At 56.7% G+C, this 20,705-nt stretch overlaps 1 protein-coding gene across 1 annotated transcript in view; it reads right to left on the reverse strand.

Annotated features, from left to right (window-relative positions):
• Positions 1 to 9,605: 9,605 nt before the first annotated feature.
• Positions 9,606 to 20,705, reverse strand: part of PRIMA1 (proline rich membrane anchor 1) — a 59,863-nt gene continuing 48,763 nt past the window's right edge. Inside the window, 1 exon segment of the mRNA XM_007104678.4 lies at positions 9,606 to 9,756. Coding sequence (XP_007104740.2) covers positions 9,654 to 9,756 — 103 coding nt within the window. The 3' untranslated portion in view covers positions 9,606 to 9,653.

The following is a 20,705-nucleotide window of genomic DNA, read 5'->3' on the forward strand; positions in this document are numbered from 1 at the left end:
ACGGGGAGTGGCTGCAGGAGAAGCAGGGGCCAGGTCAGGAAGGGCTTTGTGAGCCAGTGTACGGAGTGTGGCATTTAAGTACGAAAAAAGTCATGGGCAGGTTTTTAACTCATGTATGGTCTGACTTACGTTTTGTAAGGATCCCTCTGGCTTTTGTGGGAACGATCCTGGGGGCGGCAGGGGTGCAAGCAGAGCGCCCAGGCAGGGGCTGTCTCTGTAGTCCAGGCAGGAAGTGATGGTGGCTTGGATGAGGGTGGTCAGGGCCGAGTTAAGCAGACGGATTTAAGTGTTTTGGAGACTGAGTTGATAGGACTTGCCGGTGTATTGGCCACTGACAAATGATCACCCCTGAGAATATGTCCCTTTTGAAGGGCAAAGAGGAATAAAGGCTGACTGTCAGGGTTTGGGCTGAGAAACAGTGGTGGTGAAGAGGCCAGGTGTGGAGGTGAGGACGATGGGGTGATGAGAGGTCGTAAGGAGAGAGCCAGGAGTCCTTCCGGGCTCTGATGAGATGCCCGCGTACAGCAAGTGTGCAGTTGGACGCACTCAGGTCTGGGGATGATTGGGAAGTGGGGACCGGAGGTACGAACGTGGGAGTCGTGCATGTTTGATGGGGTGTGAAGCCCAGGGCTGGATGAGCTCTCTGGGAGGGTGTGGCAGACAGAGGAGGGGGATTGCACGGAGAGGCCAGGCAGCGGGGAGGCCAGCCAGCCACGGCGCCCAGCCGGCTTCTTTTCTCATCACCCACGACGACTAAAACGGTGCTGTTTGTTGTCACCGGGCGGTGAACACAAATGGGGCCTGAAATCTCAGTATGTATTCCTATGATCCAGACATGTTTATTACACTTTTTTTTTTAAGTTTGACTAACAATGAAATCGAAAATTAAGTTCTCACAGAGAACAGACTTACCGCTGAGAATACGTCCCATTTGAAAGGTTGAGGCCAAACCTCCAGGCAAAAGTCAGTGGCATGAAGCCAGCGCCCCTGGAATTCCACAGAACAAGGGCTCCTTCCATCAGAGCTTCCTCAGCCCTGCTCTTTGAGGACAGGTTCAGAGTGGCCTCACTGGCGATCGTCTGTGTGCTTAGCTGTGTCGTCACGATCCTCCGGACCCCTCTGTCTTCCTGGGCAGGGATTGGACTTCCGTGGGCTGAGCTCACGTCAGGGGTGCAGCGCCCCCCTACTCAGACATCCCCCAACCTGCAAGCCCACCATCAGAGCGCCTCTTTCTTTGTTGGGGGGGGGCCTTGCCTGACTCCCTGTTCATAATTGCATTATCCCCATGTATCAGCGAGTCTGGAAAGGAGGACATTTTTTTTTAAATTAAGGGGTGTAGGGCGGGGACATGAGGAACAACAAACAGAAGCTCCTGATTTCTTCTAGTTCTAACGGTGGAGACAGCAATTTACCTCTTTGCTCTGGGAGGAATTCCTGAGGGCCCCTCTCAGCTGGGAGTCAGTAGACACTCATTTCCTTTGTGTTTGTCTTCGTTAAAAAAAAAAAAAAAAAAAAAAAGGAGGATGCTTTCCCTCAGGAAGCTCCTGGGAGAAGAGAACTAAGCCTGAACCCCATCCCTTCTGGGCTTCACTGTTCGAAGAGCTTCTCTATTGGCCCCAGATGGCTCTGGCTGTGGTTAGCCCACAGGAAAGGACCCCCAGCCCCCTGAGGAAACTTAGTGGAAGAAACAGAGATGTGGCCTGAGGGCAGGAGCGCAGGGCTGAGGTCAAAGGTCAAGGGCTTCTGTTGAGGGAATGGCTCTGAATGACCGACCTTGCAGCCAAGGCAGTGGTGACCATGCCCACCAGGATGAGAGCCCAGAGCAACCTTGTGGGGGCAGGATTCTGCTTGCTGTCCCTGAGAAGCCATCCCAGGAAGAGCCATCAAATGCGAGGCCAAGGGTGCCTCAGGCACCCACGCCCAGCGGGCGAGCACCGAGCTGGGCCTGGAGTGAAGCAGGCTGTTTGCATCAGCCAAGGGGAGTCAGGAGGTCCAGGGCCGCCGTTCACATTGTTCTGGGCAGCCCTGCAGGCCCCTCTGGTTTCAGGGAGCCCCTGCTACTCCTGGGGGGCCTGGCGTGGGCTCCCCACCTTTGGTGGAGGGCCCCCCCCCGAGTCTGTGGCTCACATGGCTCGGGCGAGGCCTTCTTGAAGACTGAGAAAGGAGGGGCCGCCTGGGTCTCAGGCCCATCTCTGGTTCCTTCCCTGGGGCTGGGGGCATCCTCAGGGCCCAGGTGCCAGTACTGACTGAGAGGGCAATTTTCCCCTCACCCACCTACACAGAGCCCCCCTAAAGTCGTCCCATACATGAGTGTCTCACAGGACTTGGAGAAGCTTCTGTGGAGACCCAGGAAGCAGGGACTGGGTGTCACGTGAGGGCCGGCTTGTTGGAGACCAGGGGCAACCCTGAAGGGTCTGAAGTCTGGAGCCAGATGTAAGTCCCCAAGGGATGGGTAGAGAGGACAGGAGAGCTTCAGGCTCCTGCAGGCTTGGAATTAGGACCCAACTGCTGTGACCTCAATCCGGTGATGCCGGGACCCTTCCAGTCCCTTCCATGTGCACATCCTGGAGAAGTAGCTGGCCAGGGATTATTACTCTTATTTTATGGGGGAGAAAACTGAGGCTCTGAGAGGGGAGAGGACTTGCCAGAATCACATATTAATTGAGTCATGTTAGTACTAAATGAAGTAAGTCAGAAAGAGAAAGACAAATACCATATGATATCACTTATATGTGGAATCTAAAACATGCCACATATGAACCTATCTGTGAAACAGAAACAGAATCATGGACATAGAGAACAGACTCGTGGTTGCCAGGGGGGAAGGGGTTGGGGGAGGGATGGAGTGGGAGTTTGGGGTTAGCAGATGGAAGCTTTTATATCTGGAATGGATAAAAAACAAGGTCCTACTGTATAGCACAGAGAACTATGTTCAGTATCCTATGATAAGCCATAATGGAAAAGAATACTTTTTAAAAAGGATGTATATATATGTAGAACTGAATCACTTTGCTGTACAGCAGAAATTAACACAACGCTGTAAACCAACTATATACTTCGATTAAAAAAAAGAAATCACAAAAATTGATTCATGTTAGATCCATGAATCCCTGACTCCAGCTTCCAGGGGCTGGGGCCGCTGAGTGTCCTGTTTGCTTTTCATGGGCTGGGAAGATAATCGGGTGTAAATCTAGCTGGGATGGACCATTTGAAATCTGAGGGCCTGTCTGGGTTGGAAGGGCCTAGAACTTATAGCCACACAGAACTGGGTCTGAATTTCAGCTCTGCCATTTACTGCTTTTTTGACCCTTGGTGAGCCGCTGAACCCCTCTGAACCTCTCTGAACCTCAGTTTACTCTTCTGTGAAATAGGGATGATCTACATCCTCCTAGGCTTGCAGGAAGCATTAAAAGAGATGATGTATGTGAAGTGCTGGGAAGTCGACCCTGGGTGTCCCTCCATCTCCACACTGGTGTCACTGTCTGTTTGCATTGCCACCACCAAACTGCTCCTGGGGGTGGGGCCCTATCCTGTTTCTCTGAATCCCCAGGACACAGCATGGTCAACACCTAGGGTAGGAGTGAACGCAGGCTCTCCAGCGGTTGACAGGTTCACACAAGAGAGGAGAAAGCTTCGGGAAGTGTCCATGGGAGAGGGCAGACACGAGAGCTGTGCACGCAGGGCTGTCTGTGCCGTCCAGAGAAGGCAGAAGTCACTGGGCTCCGTGCACCTGTGGGCTTTTGGTCCATGTGGTCAGGGAAGAGGCAGCTTCTGAGAGGATCTGCGCAGCACATCGGATGTGACCATGCAGCCAAGCGAAGGGGTGGGGGAGGGGAGCCTGAAACCTGCAGACGGGGAGGTGTGCACGTGGAGTGGTGCTGGGCGTAGCGGTGCGCGATGGCCGCGGAAGGGCAGCCAGGCCAGAGACCGTGGCCAGGGAGCGGTCCCTAGCCGTCAGTGGGGTAGGTTTGAGGAAGTTCCCGTGGGCAGACAGAGGCTGGATGGAATGAGGCCGAGTTTGGGGAAAGTGGGAGTGGGACCAGCGTTGGGGGTTGGGACAGCGGAGGTGGGACTGGACAGCAGATTGGAGGGCCAGGGCAGGACCCACCGGATTTGAGGGCGGGGAGGAGCTGGGACCTCTGAGGTTTCCAGCTGGGACCTCAAAAGCATCGGGGAAGCCGAACCCCAGTGTTCAGCGCGCTGCCTGCCATGTATCAGATGCTCTGTAAGTATCTGGGGAATGACTGAATGAATGAGCAAAGGATTGACAGCTGAAGTCAGGAGGCTGCGGGTGTACATTCAGGAGAGCCGCTCCCCAGCAGAGGATGGGGAGGAGAGGTGGCCCGAGGGGTCGGATGTGCTGGATAAGGGCAGTCACAGTGGCGCCCGGCGTCTGGGCTGGCGGCGCGGTTTGTGCCAGGGATGGAAACAGGAGACAGGGCATCAAAACGACTATGTCAAGGAATTTTTCAGGTGCTTTCCTGACAGCTAGTTTGGGAAGAGGCAGGAGGGAGCTTAATGGCTCCCTCCTGGGCGGGGGTGGGGTGGCAGGGGAGGGTGGAGGAAGGAAGTGGAGGTCCCGTGGGGCCGGTCACCAGGCAGGTGGGGTGGCTGGGGGTGGCTTGGCGTGCCCGAAGAGGAGGCCGCAGCGAGGCCGCCGCCGGGAACCACGCGCCACCGCTCCCTCCACCTCACAGGTGGACCGTCTTCGAGATGTCACACGCGGTGAGTCTCAGTGCGCGTCGGAGGGAAGGAAGGAGGAAGAGCCGCCCCCACTGGCCAGGGGCAGTCGTTCCAGCACACCTCCGTGCGGCCACCCCGGTCACCTGTGGGTCCCACCGTGTCCCACACCTGGCGGCGGCAGCAGGACCCCGAGCACGAGGGGCGAGGCTCGCGCGTGGGCACGCGGCTGGCAGGCGGCCGGAGCACGCGCTGTTGTTTGCCGTGTTGGTCTCCATCCGGAGCTGGAACCGTGGCCCAAAGCCCCAGAAAGGCGGGGTGGAGATGGGAAGTGGCAGGGCTCTGGGCTGCCGCTCTGGGCTGCCGGCTCCCCAGCACCTGTCCTCTCCTAGGCTGGTGCTGCTTCCTGCCCGCCGGGCACCTGCAGGGGTCAGCGGAGCCTCACACCCAGGCCCGGTGCCCCCTGCCTCACGCCCTGCTGGCCTCCGGCTTTGCTGCTGTGAGTTTGGCCAGGCTGGGGTGCTCGGGAGCCAGTACGAGGCCGGAGGTGTCCCACCGAATCTTCACCAGCCCCCAAGAGGGGACCCGGGCAGGTGGCCAGTGGGTGGAGGAGCTCTCCCTGTGGCCTGGGTGGCAGCCTTTTATTAGTGACAGCCGTGACAGTGACAGCAATGGTGGCCACCACCCACCGCGCCTACCGTCTGCCAGGACACGTGTCAAGTTTCGGCAAATGACAGCTCGTGGAATCCCAGGTGGAGGTCGGGGGGTGTGCCACCGAGATGACAGCCTCCTGGCTCTCAGCGGGGACTTCCACGGCTCCCCTCCGCTGCCCTGACCCCAGATGCCTGAGACACAGGCCCTTTCCTCCAGAGCCGCTGCACTGAGCCGACATCCCCCTGGGCTGTCAGCTTGGAGAAATTCCAGGCCCCCAACTCCGGGCACACAGGGGCCTCCCACTTGCCTCCACGGAGCTGACTCTGAAGCCGTGGGGAACCCAGGTAGAGGTGATGGGGTCCAGCAGCACCCCAACTGTGGGGAGATAGTCTGGGTTGGGGCCCCCTTCAGTCGTGTCCAGTGGCTGCATGCTGAAGACACCCAAGTCTGGGGGCAAACCCCAGTCCCACCCGTTTCCTGTGTCTGCGTGACCTTGGCCGTCACTCCGTCTCCAAACTGTTTCCTCACTCCTCGGATAAACACGATGATGCAGCGGCGGCAACTGTTTTCTTTCTCCATCCCGCCTGGCCCATCAGACAGGAGCCTCTTCTCTCCAAAAGCACAGGGAAAGAGGGCTGCTCCTGGTGGGGCTGGGGTCCCTCTGCTTGGGGGCGCAGGGCAGGCCACACCACAGTGATCTGAGCAGCTGCAGACTGAGCCTGGGGGCCGAGGTCTAGACCTGGGGGTAGATATAGTAGGAGGCCCGTCACTGGCCACAGAAGTAACCCGTCTCCCCTCCAGCGTGGCCCGTTGATCCTTGCCCCCCATGATTCCCTGAGCACTTGTCAAATTAGAGTGACTGGCTCATCCAGTCTGCCAGGCACTTTTCTGGTTTCAGCTCTGAATGTTCCATATTTTAGGAAAACCCCCCAGTCCCAGGTGAACTAGGATGGTTGGCCACCCTCCTCTCAACTGAGTCAAGGATCAAGATGGCCGGGTTGGGGATGAGGGAAAAGCTTGATACCTTGGAATCCCCATAAATGCCAGCCTCGGGGCATTACGATAAAACCATATAGAAACCAGGCAAGCCAAGTACCACGGCCAGACAGGTACCCAAGGTACCTGGGTCTATAGCAGGGCCTCAAGGAAGGACCACACCGCCACACTCAGTCCGCTCTCTCCTTCCCCACTCCGCCACAAATGACAACTGACAGCCATCTTTATAAGTATATTTTTATTGAAAATAAAAAGGCATGGTGCTTTCTTCCTCGCAAGTAACATGGGGCCCACCCCCCAGCGCTGCCGGTCCTGCTTCCTGTGCAACATCTCAGCACAGAGTCGACATCAGTGGCTTGTTGGTGGGCAAGACGGCACCGATGCGTGTATTTGTCCATTGAGACAGAACTCCTGGGAATAAGAGCCATCTTCCCGGGTACTCTCGGCACACGGTTAGGAAGGCAGGTCTCAGGGTATTTACATTCATGCATTAGATATCTCACACTACCTGGGCTGTTTAAATCATACTTTGTACAGATTCAGAGAGTACAGTAATTATATATAGATATAGATATCTCTTTAAATATATATATATAACTATATATAATATATATGTCTATATTTTTACAGCTATTAGTCTTTCTTCCAAAACTTGCTTTAGAAGTTTCTAAGGAACACCTGAAAACTCTGGGAGATCTATATGCCACTCTAAAGTTGGGCTCAACTAGGAGACGGTTGAAAAATACCTATTTGAGAAAATGCAGAGAAGGAATGTGCATTTCGAAAGTTCAGACCAGTCTGAGGATTGGTCCGTGTTTAGGGGCTGCAGATACATTCCTTAAATTAAAGTTCTAAGCTCAAACACCAGGCTGGGGTAGTTTTATGGTTGCTTCTGCTGCTTAAGCTGAAAATCCAGTGGGGCTCTCCCCCTGCACCCGTGAGAGCTGTCTTCCAGATGGCCGGTTCTGGGTTTGTTCTCAAGTGAATTCTTTTAAAAACTGGGCCCTTCTCTTAGTTTTCACTAACTGGTGAGAGGAGATTTGACAAACCCGATTTGGGGGAATTTATGCACAAACGATAGCTTTTCATGGAGCCCTGGCTGTGTGTCTCCAGGGAAGGGGATACTGGCCCCAGAGTGATGGATGGATGGTTCACCGGGGTTCCTCTGTGGGGAGCCTCGCCGGGGCTGGAGGATTAGGCTAATTGCAAAATCCAGGCGTCCTACGTTTAAGCTCAGGTTGGGGAAGGTGGACCAGCAGGTTTGTGCAAAAGCCGGGCTGTGACCTGCCCCCCTCGGGGTTCCCCCCCACCCCACCCGAGACTGGCTGTCCAGCACTCCACGATCCCTTAGCCCGGATCCTTCCCTCTGGCTGAAGGTGCTCTCCTATCACTTCCGAACCCAGGATGGCGTGTGCTTAGGGCTGGGGTCCTGCCTGGGTCTCTGTTCAGGGATCAGGGGGGACTCAGCAGGAGGCTGCAGGCAGTGGGGGAAGTGCGCGGCGTGGGGTGTGCCCCGCTGAGGACCCACAGCCTCTGGCCTGCTTGTCACCCAGATCTGCACCCTTGGGAACTGGAGGGCGTGAGCCATGAGTGCTGTCAAGTGCTCACCAGGGATGAAGGCCACGGGTGGCCCTGTGCTTAGGTGCACAGGGAGAGCAAAATCCAGTCCACACCCACACTCAGGCCTCAACGCACGGGGAAAATGGAAAAGCAGGAAAAATCCTTTCTGGGAGAGTCTGCCCTGGACCTGTCCTCAGCCCGTACCCGCTGACCTGGGAGCAGGACCTGGGTCAGGGTCACAGCACACTCACCATTTCCCCGGCGCTCAGCCCACAGACAACTCCGTGGGCCCCAGGGCTCCTGGACAATGGATGCTTCAAGGTTCAGCCCAAATGGGGACTGGTGGTCAGTCTATGAGTCTCCCCTGATGGGACGGGAAGGTCTCACCTGGGGCCCAAACACCCCCCAGAGAACGACACTGATGGCTTAGGAGGTGGTCAGGCTCCCCAGGCCAAGTCCCTACATAGCCAGGCAGCGGAGCCGCCGGCTGGGTCGGGTCCCTTCTCAGCAGGCGTGTGGGCAGTGAGGGAGCCGCGGGGCGTGTTCCCCCAGCGCGTGGGCTGTGCAGAAGCGCAAGGCGGCTGTCTCCAAGGGCCTAGCAATGTGCCACGGGGCAGGTGGCTGCCTGCCAAAGAGGCTGGCAGATGGGGGTCACCGGGCCACTAGATGGGGGTCACCAGGCCTGGAGGGTCCCTCTCCTCACAGCTCCTTTTCTGTCCTTCATCTACCAACCACTCCGGAGGGTTCAGCGCTTTTAGAACATAAGACATTCAAAGCCAGCCACAGGAAGAACACTGCCTCCTTCTGGGTGACGGGAGGCCTGGGGACTCTCAGGGAAGGGTCTGGGTACCAGGCCTCCGGGGAGCATCAGGGGCCCCAGCGCCAGGCAGGGTGGGCCCAGCCCAGAGGGCCGGCGGTGGGTTTGGCACGGGTGGTGGCCTCTGCCGGGGGAAAGGCAGGGCCTGGCTCACACGGAAGCGTTGGTTCCTCTGAGGGTCAGGCGGGGGAATGAATCTGAGGACAGGCGTCGTGGCCCCCGTCCTTCCCGGGCCCTGGGCCTGCGGTTCAGTGAGTCGTTTTTCCCTGGACGGCCAGACTCCACCCCGGGGTGTGAATGGGCCCCTCTGCTGGGTCCGGAGGGGACTCTGCAGGCTGGGCTCACGGCCCTCCGTGGCAGGGGGTCGGCAGACAGGGGCCCCAGGCGTCGGTGGGGACGGGAGGGAGAAGGCAGGCCCTGGAGACTGAGACAGCTGCAGATGGGGCGGCGGACAGATGTGTGGGAAGCACCTTTGAACGGGGACGTCTCACGGATGCGCCCATGGCTTCTGTTGGGAACAGCTTGGTCAAGGAAGAAGCAGGCGGGCTTCCTGGGGAGGAGGAGAGGTTTCCTTTTGGCTAAAGGGGGATGCCTCCCCGCCCCAGCAGACAGACTCCCTGCCTTCTCAGAGCGTGTGCTTTGGACAGCAGCCCGGAGACAGTCAACGGATCAAACGCAAGACAAGGAAGAGACGGGGCCGCGGGTGGCAGCGCTGCCCCGGGTGCTGCACGCAGGTGAGCCTGGCTCAGCATGGTGTCCGCTGGCCCTGCCCACGGACTGACCAGGGGCGAGGCTGGGCAGAGTATGGTTTCTCCTTCGGGAGGCTCGAGGCCTGCAAGGCAATGAAGTCCCGACAAGCCCAGTGTCAGCTCGTGTCCACCTGCTTTCCTGTGTCCACTAGTGCCGCCGAGGTGGCCCTCTGGCCAGCGGCCCAGGGCCTGCAGACTCACACCACGGCGCTGTTCACGTCCACCCCTTTGTTGCTGTGCGAGGAGGTCATGGGATACTCAGCAACACCGGTGCCGTTTTCCTCTTTTCTCAGGGGTTTCCTGGGGGCCGGTGCAGCAGCGGGAAGGCAAGGGAGGGGGAGGCAGGGGCATCCATTAGTTATCGATGCCTGGCGGCGGGTATGTCACCCTCCTAGTTTTCCCGCCAGGCTCTGGTCCAGGTCAGCCTCCTTGGGGTGCTAGTCTTCGTGGGACTCAATCAGAAGCGGGATGTGGTCTTAAACTAGGGTGACAATAGCATGTCATGCAAACGTAGCTGACAGTGAAAGAGGGGAGCCGCGAATAAAGAAGCAGAGACAACAGGTATGCTTTGGAACTGTCCTGGACAAACCAGAAGGTATGCTCAGCCTAGTATGATATCTGGTCAGGCCGTGGTTGGTCTCTTTGATTATGAGCCAACAGACATGGCGATGAATATTTGGGGTGCAGACGGTTAAAAGAGGAGAGGTGCTGGTGGTCGGACTTTGTAATCTTATCTCTGCGTGATCAAAGGCAGGTGGAAAATGTGATGAAGTGGATGGTGGTGCTGGTGGTAATGGTGGTGGAGGCGGTGATGGTGGCACTGACGGTAAAGGTGGTAGTGATGGTGGGTGGAAGTGGTGGTAATAGTAATGGGGGTGGAGGTCCTGGTGGAGTCGATGGTGGTGATGAGAGCGTCGGTCATGGTGGTGGTGGTGACGGCCATGACAGCGGTAATAGTGATGGCGGCGCGGTAGAAGGCAGTGGTAATAGTGATGACGGCAGAGATGGTAACGGTGGTGGTGGTGGTGATGGTGAATGTCCAGACTAAACTAGTGCACCCCAGTGGTTCTCAAACACTTCACATCGAGCCATTTGAAACCCACTCCAGAGGCCCTTTAACCCCAGGAGCCATTCCTCTTACAAACGCAGGGCACTGGGAAGGCTGGGAGGGAGGCTTCGAGAAGGCTCGTGCCCGCTTGCTGAGACTCTGAATTCACAGCAGCGCTTTCTGGCCTGGCTCAAATCCCACCCCCGCTTTTGCATGGTTCAGGAGGGCTTCGGCCCCACTCAGCCCCAGGCCTGGGTGGCCGCCGCCTCCCCACAGGTCCGTGCCGTACCTGCCGTGTAGCCCGACCCCCTGCCACAATCCTGGCTGTCTCTTGGGTGGATCTGAGGCCCACGAGGCAGCAGCTCAGACACCTCCCGTATCCCCGGTAACGCTGGGGCTGCGCCTGAACTGGCTTTCATCGTGTGTCGTCTAAGTTGAACTCTTGCGGTCATGGTTGACGGCCTAGGGACTGATTGCCTCTGCCTTCTCAAATGTCCTCAGAGCCTCCCCAAACCCATCGGGAGAAGGCCTGGTAGGTGGAGACGGTTTGATGCCTGTGGGATACGGGCCTTGGTGATTCGTTTAGGGGAGGGAGGGTCTGTGAGCGGCTGGTCAGTCGTCTCATGGGGTGGGACCACCAGGCCGGCTCAGAGGTAACAGCGTCATCGGCCACACATTTCCTGTCCTCTCTCACAACGGTCCCCTGAAGGAGCCAGGCCCGGAGTCAGGAGAGTCATGTCACGGGGAAGCTGAGGCTTAGGGCGAGCTGTGACTTGCCCAAGGACCCCCCGGCTAGTTTGTGGTGCGACCTGGAGTACCACCCACCGCTACCGTGTCCCGGTCCAGACCTCTGTCTGCTAGATCAGTATCCCGCTGCTGCAGCTGATAAAGCAGGCCTGGCCCGGATGGGCTCTGTGGGCCAATCACCCTAGGAAGGCCCTCCTCCATCCTCCCCTTGGGGATCCCCCGAAGTCCTCAAGAGGCCTCCCAGAAGCCTGTCTCATTTTGCTTGAACCCAGCACACGCTGTGTTCTAGGGTCTGAACACCCCATTTACGCAGATGCTCACAGACGCTGTGTGGAATTCAGAAAGGGCCCAGACGAGTGGCCTTGGTTGTGACGGGCTCCTGGAAGTGACCGACTCTGAGCTGACCTCTCCCCCTGCGCCTTCCTCCCTCCGTCTCCTTTACCCCCTTCCTCCTGTCCCACCCACCCCTTTCCAGCGGCCTCAAGCAGCTCTGACCTTGCCGGGTGGGCTTGATTTCTGACTCAGAGAGTTTTACCTGGCCTGGAAGATTGGGGCTGGGGATGCGTATTCTCACAGGGAGGTCCTTCGTTGCCCCTAGCGTGAGGCCACCGACGGACTTAAGCGAGATTCCTAAATTTATCATTAATATAGAGGGATTTCATCAGAATCGGGGTTCCAGAAAATAGAGGCAAAAGTCTCTGGGCCCAAAGATTTTTCTGCTTTTCTCCCTAATAAATATTCACTCTTGGGCTAGTTCTGAAAAATCAGCTGCAATGGGTCCGGGGCAGGGGAGATGAGGCTTAAGGGCCTTCAGGGTGGATAATGAGGGACTTCCCTGGTGGTCCAGTGGTTAAGACTCCGCGCTTCCACTGCAGGGGGCACGGGTTTGATCCCTGGACAGGGAACTACGATCCCATATGCTTCGTGGCACAGCCAAAAAAAAAGAAAAAGAAAAAAGAAAAGGGGGTGGATAATGAAGAGCTGAAGGGGGTCTGGAACTCACAGGGAAATGGACAAAGCCTGGAGGGCACACAGTTCCTGCCTTTTTTAGGGAGTAGGTAGGAAACGAGCAGGATTCCTTCCGTCAGGAGGAGAGGAGAGATTTCTGACGCAGGCTGCTGGCTGGGAGACCCCTTTGCATTCCCGGGGCCTTGCGGGGACCGGTGGCTCAGAGGGCGTGGCTGGAGGGACCCTGGGGGCAGGGCCAGGAGAGAGCTCCAGGGCCTTCTCAGTGACTCAGCCAGCTTTGCAGAGAGGAAAGGGGGTCTCGGCAGGGGCTCCACCCAGCAAAGAAGGCAACACTTGGCTGGCGCAGCACTGCCTCAGGAGCAGTCCAAGAGCCTGGGTGCGCTGAGGGGAGAAGTGGCTGCCCCAAGGGCTTTTCTGAGAGGTGAACTTGGTCTGCTCCCCTCCCCCACTGGAGCTGAGCCCCCATCCACTCTGCTCCCTGAGCTGCTGCCCCAGCCCAGTCCTGAAACCCTTCCGGGGTTCACTGGAGCCCGGTGGCAGCTGGAGTTTTACCTGCGGCAGGCTCTTCAGGGTGACTCTGCAGAAGTGCTGGGAGGAAGAATCAGGCTCAGTAAACCCAGCTCCACCACTTTCTAGCCGTGTGACCTGGGGCAAGCCACTTAACCTCTCTAGGCCTCAGTTTCCTGGTCTATAAAACGGGCACAATAACGGTGTCCATTTCATAGGCCCGTTGGGAGGATTAAATACGTTAATGCGTGTCAAGCCCCGAGATAAGCATCTGGCATACAGTAAGTGCTCCATAAGTGTGTGTTAGCTCTCAGTACTGCGGCTGGAGAGGGGTCAGCGGGGAGCAGCCAGTGGTCTCCAGTCCGCACAGACTTCCCACCTAGTGTGCACCCCGCAGGGCTCCTGAAGTGCTAGGGAGGCTTGTGTGGATCCAGCCGGGCCCCTCCGTGAGCCCGCCGGGGAGGTCCCGCTAAACCAAAGAAAGACCTTTCCACCCGGTCTGTGTGGGAAGAGACGGGCGCAAACAGCTGCCTACATGGCCTGGTTCCTAAAACCAAGAGAAAGGGAAGTGAGCTCTTCCTTGGCCCTGTGCCCGACTCCCAGCTGTCGGAGGGTGAGGTCTCCCACCTTGAGACCCCACGCCCACCCCACCCCGGCCTGGCGCACAGGAGCCCCCCCCACCCCCCCCACCCCACCCCGTTCTCTGCTTGGAGGGCGGCGCCGATGCCTCACTGCCTGCAGAACACCGGCTGGTCCAGCCTGGGCAGGGCGGAGCCCTCTCGGTCAACGCAGGCTAGGCTGCCACAGGCCCCACCCGCAGCCCCTGCTCTGTGGGGTAACTGGAAGCAAAAAACAGCTCTGAGGGCTTGAGAGGGAGGCTGCCGGCTGGTTTCTTGTCTCACACACCCCACAGAGGGTCATTCTCAGCGAAGTGAGGTTAAAAGTCTCAGACCCCCTCTTCCAAAGGCATTCAATCCTCCCCACAGCCCACTCCCGACACACACACACACCTACGCACACAGAGCACACACACATACCACACTACACGTACATCACACACACACCCCCATATACACACACAATACACAAACCCACACAGACACGCACACATATACATATACACTCATACATGCCCCACACCCATACATACACATACTACACACACACATACACATGCATGCACATGTATATCACACACATATACTCATACACACACCACACTACACACATCACACCCCCATGTACACACACAATACACAAACCCACACATACGTGCACACATATACATATACTCATACATGCCCCCCACCCATACATACACACACGACACACACATATACACATACATGCACACGTATATCACACACACATATACACACCCACACATACATGCCCACATATACACATACACTCATACATGCCCACACCCCATACATACACATACTACACACACATATACACACATGCACATGTATATCACACATACACACAATATACAAACCCACACATACATGCACACAAATACATATACACTCATACATGCCCACACCCCCCATACATACACATACTACACACACACATATACACATACATGCACGCGTATATCACACACACATGCTCATACACACACACACACACACACACACACACACACACACACAGGGTTCTACCATGAGATGCCTCTGTAGACTGCAGATTTCTCCAAACCTTGTCAAGAAGCCAAAGAAAAGCCTTTCTGGGCCACAGAGGGTGTCCCTGACCGTGAGAAGCAGCAGCCCCATTTCCCACCCCGCATCCTCTGCCATCACCAGGGGAGGGCGAGCCAGGCATGTGGCTGATGGACCTCACACTCCAGTCACGTCCCCTGTGCTCACCGTCCCCCCACCAGCCAGCACCGTCCCTCCCTTGTTCGGCCACATCTGCTGAGCAAGTCGAAGGATGGCGCTGGGGAGGCTCTGGGGCTCATGTCCTCCTCGGGACCTGGCTGGCAGGACAAGGCATCTGGATCTTATTCTGAGCGCAGTGGGACCCATCAGAGGACTCCTTGTATCGGGGATTCCTGTCTATCCCCTCACCCTGCCCCATAACCTTGACCCAGCATGTCTGGAGAGACGGGTTCAGGGAGGATGGCGCTTCCTGGTGACAAAAGAAGGCCTAAGAAGCAGGGACCCGTCTGAGCCTCCCATCCGCTGGTGCACCCCGCAGGGCTCCTGAACCGAGGATCCCGGGCAGACAGAGCAGCTGGCCCCTACAGCCCGCCTCCTACCACCAGGATGGGATTTCATCACCCACCACAGCACGTGGACCCCTTGGGGCGGGGGAGAAGCACAAATAAGCCCAAGTAAGTATCTCAGCCCAAGGCAGGTCAGGACACCCTGCGCCCCAGCCCCTTCTGGGCCCAGTCTCTTCTTGGAGGGAGAAGTGTGGTGATGGTAAAAAATAATGAGAGATACTGCAGCATCTGGGACTCAGAAGAAATCTGGGGCTTCCCTGGTGGCGCAGTGGGATGAGAACCTGCCTGCCAATGCCAATGCAGGGGACACGGGTTCGAGCCCTGGTCTGGGAAGATCCCACATGCCGCGGAGCAACTAGGCCCGTGAGCCACAACTACTGAGCCTGCGCGTCTGGAGCCTGTGCTCCGCAACAAGAGAGGCCGTGATAGTGAGAGGCCCGCGCACCACGATGAAGAGTGGCCCCCGCTTGCTGCAACTAGAGAAAGCCCTCGCACAGAAACGAAGACCCAACACAGCCAAAAAATAAATAAATTAATTAATTAAAAAAAAAAAAAAAAGAAAGAAATCTGTGTGTTGATCCCACCACTGGGACAGCCGAGAGGATGGCAGCATGGCTCAGGGGAAGGAGTGCTGGCCCAGGAGTTAGAAGGTTGAGTCTTGGTCCTGCAGCAAAGCACTGGAATCAGCTCTCTGAATCCAGCCCAGGTCCCAAAGGAAGTCAGACGGTTTCCGAGCACAGCCATGCATCTGTGTGCTCAACCCCGATGCCAAAAGGGTCCCTCCTCGGAGCATACTACCTTTAACTTAATTCACGGTACAGCCAGACGTGATCGTCTCAAATTCCAGCCAGAGAGGTTGGATTTGGGAGTCTGGGGGGAGTGGCACTGCTATAGAAGTGGCAGATGGGAAAGGCTGGGTCTCAAGCACCCAATCACTGCATTAGGCCCCCCCCACCTGTCCCAAGAGGTGTTGGTGCAAAAGGTAACCCCAGTCTCAAGACCCCAGGGATGCAAGATGCATTCGAGGTGAATTTCTTGCTCCTGGAAGTTCATGGCAAGTTGAGGCTGGATGAAGAGGTTCCACTCCTGTTCCGAATCCCGGACCCAGCCCACCTGGTCTTCCTCTGGCCCCTGCTCTGACCCTGACTAGGCAGCTCAGCAGAAGCCGGGGAAGAGAGGGCTGGGCTGCTGGGTGTGTCCTCTGGGGCGGAAGGGGAGGCAGCAGATGGCGAGGCCTGCCTCCTCTGAGGCAGTCTCAGCCCGAGAGTGTGTCACGTGCGGGTGGCAGGGAGGCCAGGCCTCTCCAGGCGTGACAGGGGGCTGCAGTGTGCGTGCACTGGAGCTTGGGTACCGGGAAGGGGCTTGGCGGGAGGGGGCAGAGATGGCAGACGGTCGGGAAGCTGATGAAGGGGTGAGGCCAGGCATTAAAACCGTGAACACGTTATTCACTCTGATAGCAGATTCTACTTCACTCACCCTGAGGGAGAGGAGCAAAACGACTAAGTTTACTGAAATTCTACATAGAGTTTGTCATTTTTAAAGGCAGACTCTGGCACGTCTGTACAAACAAGCCTCCATTCGCACCACAGGAAGTCATGGAAGAGTTACCACGTGCCAGGCGTGTGCCAGGCGCTGTGGAGGAGAGAGAGGAGATGCGTGAGACAGGACGACCACTCCCCCGTCTACTGTGCCTGTTGTGTGCGTGTGCGTGCGTGGGCAGAGTCACTCATGCCTTCGTGCACGAGCACATGCACGTGCAAACACCAACATTAACCCACCTAGAGCGGAAAGCAGAAATGTAAATCCAGGGAGAGCTACAACTCTAGCACTTGGCGGGGAAGAAAGATCTACCCCAGCCCAGGGCGCCATGTCCGAGGAGGTGTGTTTGAGCTGGGTCTTGAATGAGCAGTAAGGACTCAGCTGGAAGCCAGGAGGGCAGCTCCCTGCGTCCTCAAAGAATATGAGAGGAGGGCTGGACACCTCTGTGACCTGAGCCACGTCTCATCCCCATCCAGGTCTCAGCTTCCTCCTACAACCATGGAGGTTTATTCTGGCTCAGACATCACAGGAACCTCATTTGCCCTCCGTCATGGCATTCCAGCTGCCCGGGAACTAGGTCTTCTTGACTTGCCACACACTCAGTAAGAGCTAACCCTCTTCTGGGCCATCCCAAAGCTCCAAAAAGAACATCAATTCTAAAAAGAAAACTGACTTCACTAAACTGACTTGCTATCGAGTCTATGACTCAGGAAAGATCTTGGACAAATTCCACGATGGAGTCAAGCTAAAGAAATAAAGAACTGGAGTGGGAGAAGGAGAGGGAGAGAGCTGAGTGCAGCAAGTTCCCAGAGGGGAGCTTGGAAGGCTGTTGGAGAACGCAACGGCTGTGCATCAAGCCCAGAGAGCTACCATCCACCTGGAGTGGAGGACGGATTCTCCAAGACAAACATGGAACTGACAGATTGATCACCTGATGTATTTGACCATATTGGGAAGAGGCATTGCTAACTCCAGGGAAGGAAACAAATCATAGTACACTCAGCTGTGATCAATATTTACCTTATCACTTACTAAGGGAGACACTGGCTAGTCCCTGAACCTCTCCCAGGAGACACCTATAGGAAGTGGATGGGAAGCGGGGAAGTGCTTTGTACGTCTGTGGGTAGTGTTAGGGTCCTGAACCTTGTATCTGCTATAGTGAAATGTCAATTGATAATGTTTCAAATTGAAAGAAAATGTAAATAGAGTATCCACATCACTTAGAATATGCAGGGAAATACCAGAAGGAACAACTAACACTCAGAGTGGTTGTGCCTCCTATGAATGAGATCTGGGGAGAAAGAGGGACAATCAGGGGGCTGCTGGTTTTCTTTTTTTTTTGCGGTACGCGGGCCTCTCACTGTTGTGGCCTCTCCCGTGTGGAGCACAGGCTCCAGACGCGCAGGCCCAGCGGCCACGGCTCATGGGCCCAGCCGCTCCGCGGCATGTGGGATCTTCCCGGACCGGGGCACGAACCCGTGTCCCCTGCATGGGCAGGCGGACTCTCAACCACTGCGCCACCAGGGAAGCCCTGGTTCTCTTAATAGGCTGTGATTCATTTGACATTTTTAACTACGCGCATGTGTTGCTTTAATAAAAATAAAAATTAAATTAAAAAGTGATAATGAACGTTCGAAGTCCTAACCATACTTTCTGACCATAAAGCCACCTCAAGAGGCACGCACGGCACTCCTGACACTTGGGGTAGGGGAAGCACCTCTCCCACCCCCTTCTCTACCTCTCCCTCATTACCCTGAGGTTCTCTTTTTTCCTCTTCATAGCACTCAGTCTTTTAAAGCACTTCATTTATTAATTTGCCAGTGTGTGTATGTTTGATCTGCTTCCCCCAGAAGGAGGGGGCGGGCAGGGACCCAGTCTTGTTTATCGCTACCTCCCTGACATCTAGTCTAGGCCCCAGCACACAGTAGGTGCTCGATAAATATGTGTGGACCAGCACTGGCTCACTGAGCAGCCTATGCCAGTCAGTGGGTTCTAAGGCCCATCAAGGAGACTCGGGTGTTCAAAAGCGCCCGTTCTCCTGGAAGCAACTCAACCACGGAAAGCTGAGGCGCACGGGAGCCCAGCAGTGATGCGGGTGCCAGGTGCTCTCAGGCACACGCGTGCACACCGCAGCGTACTCCCAGGGGGCAGCATGCTTGCTTATTGTCTGCAATTAGCAGCCTGCAGGATCGGCCAAACTGTTCTGCAGCCTTTTATTGGTCTTTCAGCCAATACCCTGTAAATTAGAAGGAAATGGCTGTCAAGTGGCTTAATGGCAAATCGGTGGCAGGGGGTGAAAGACCCGTGCCATGCACCACCAAAGGAAGCAGGTGGGAGGGGGAGTGCCTTGGGAGTGGGGGTAGCTCAAGGGAGGGGGCTGGGAGGGGTGAGGCCATCTCTGCAACGCAGGCCTCTGCATGAAGGGTGCGGCCGGCAGAGAAGCTGCAAACCCACCTTGGAGAACGACCTCGCTCTTGAGGGCCCACAGGCCTGTGGGGTGCCACCTGGCCCTCCTCCCCAGGCACTGGGCACCCCGCACCTTGGAGCTTGATCTCCGTGCCTCTCGCTGACTCGGGCTTGTCTGAGGTCCTCGTCCCGCCCTGGACCAAGAGGTTCTTCTGTCCTCCCGGCTCACAGAGCCCCGGTCTTCCCTCCAGGCAGTCCTCTCCCATTGTAATTCCTGGCCCTTTGGGGGGCAATCTGATTAACACCCACTCCTCCCCCCAGGGATGTGTGCAGTGAAGGCAGCGGCTGTGCCTGAAGCACCCACCACCAAAGCGCCCAGGCCAAGCACAGCCCTGGCACCTGGCCCAGTATTTACACGTCTGGGCGGTGGAAGGACCTAGAGGCAGTGGTCCGCCTGCCATCCCAGGACAGAGAGACAAAGGCTCAGGGAACTGGACAGAGACTTGAGGGACCCTCACTTTGAAGATGAGGGCAGTGATACCCACTGAGCTGGGCTGGGGCTGGGAACAGAACGCGGGGGCCTTGACTCCCACTTCTGGGTTCTTTTAACAGCTCCAGGCTGTCCTGTTGTCTGATGACAGGTACATGCCAGGCCTGGGGTGGGGAAGAGGCCTGGATGGAGCACGAGGTCCAGAACGCCCAAGGGCTCTGGGGCCTGACCATCCTGTGGTCACAGCAAGCTCAGAGCAAGCAGCCACTGAAATGCAGATTGCGTGGGCTCCCCATGGCTGGGAACCCTCCAGAATTTGGGTTATTGACAGGGGACTTGGGGGCCACTGCACGTGTTAGTCCCACTAACACGTGGGATGCCCATCTCCTTCCAAAAAACTTCTCAAGCCCCCAGGTCTAGGTGAGGCGCCCCTTCCTCTGGGATCCCCCAACCTGGATGCCCTGTGAGCACCTTACCTCCCAGCACAGAGCTGGGACCTTGGGAACATTTGTTGGGTCACAGGATGAAGTTTGAGTCACTGAGTCTGTGTGTGGAAAGTGCTAAGTAGACCCCACCTCCCATCAAGGTCCATGCCCAGTGAGGGCACCATGGGGGCGCTCCTTATGCATCTGCACCCCCCCCAGTCTCCCCTCATCCGTGCGGCCACACCCCACACGCCAAGCCGAGCTGGCATCTCCAGAATCATCTCCTTCCCATCCCAGCTGATCCTAGAACCATCCTCCCAGCAATCTGACTCCAAAAGGCTGTGTTGTGGCCATTCACAAAGATCTCTTGGAAATCCTCCCCTAGGACTCCAGGCTGTGAGAGTGGTTTTTTTTTAAGAAAGCAGGGTCTATCACTGAATTTTCCTTTTAACGGTTTTAGACCGACATGCAATGCTTTTGTTTCCTGAGAGAAAAGGCATGTTTCAGATGAATTATTAACCAAAAAGAATTGACTGTGAGCAAGAAATCTTCCATTCACTCGGGAGAGAAATGCACACAGACAGCTGCCTGTGCCAGGCTATCTCTTACAGAAGTCAGCGGGGGAGCCGGGAGGGGGCACTTGCTCTCCGCTTACAGAGGTCACGGGGGAGCCGGGAGGGGCACTTGCTCTCCGCTTACAGAGGTCACGGGGGAGCCGGGAGGGGCACTTGCTCTCCGCTTACAGAGGGGAGGGGCACTTGCTCTCCACCTACAGAGGTCACGGGGGAGCCGGGAGGGGGCACTTGCTCTCCGCTTACAGAGGTCACGGGGGAGCCGGGAAGGGGCACTTGCTCTCCGCTTACAGAGGTCACGGGGGAGCCGGGA

The sequence above is a fragment of the Physeter macrocephalus genome, chromosome 11 (genome assembly GCF_002837175.3).
Source record: "Physeter macrocephalus isolate SW-GA chromosome 11, ASM283717v5, whole genome shotgun sequence".
In the NCBI taxonomy this organism is placed as follows: domain Eukaryota; kingdom Metazoa; phylum Chordata; class Mammalia; order Artiodactyla; family Physeteridae; genus Physeter; species Physeter macrocephalus.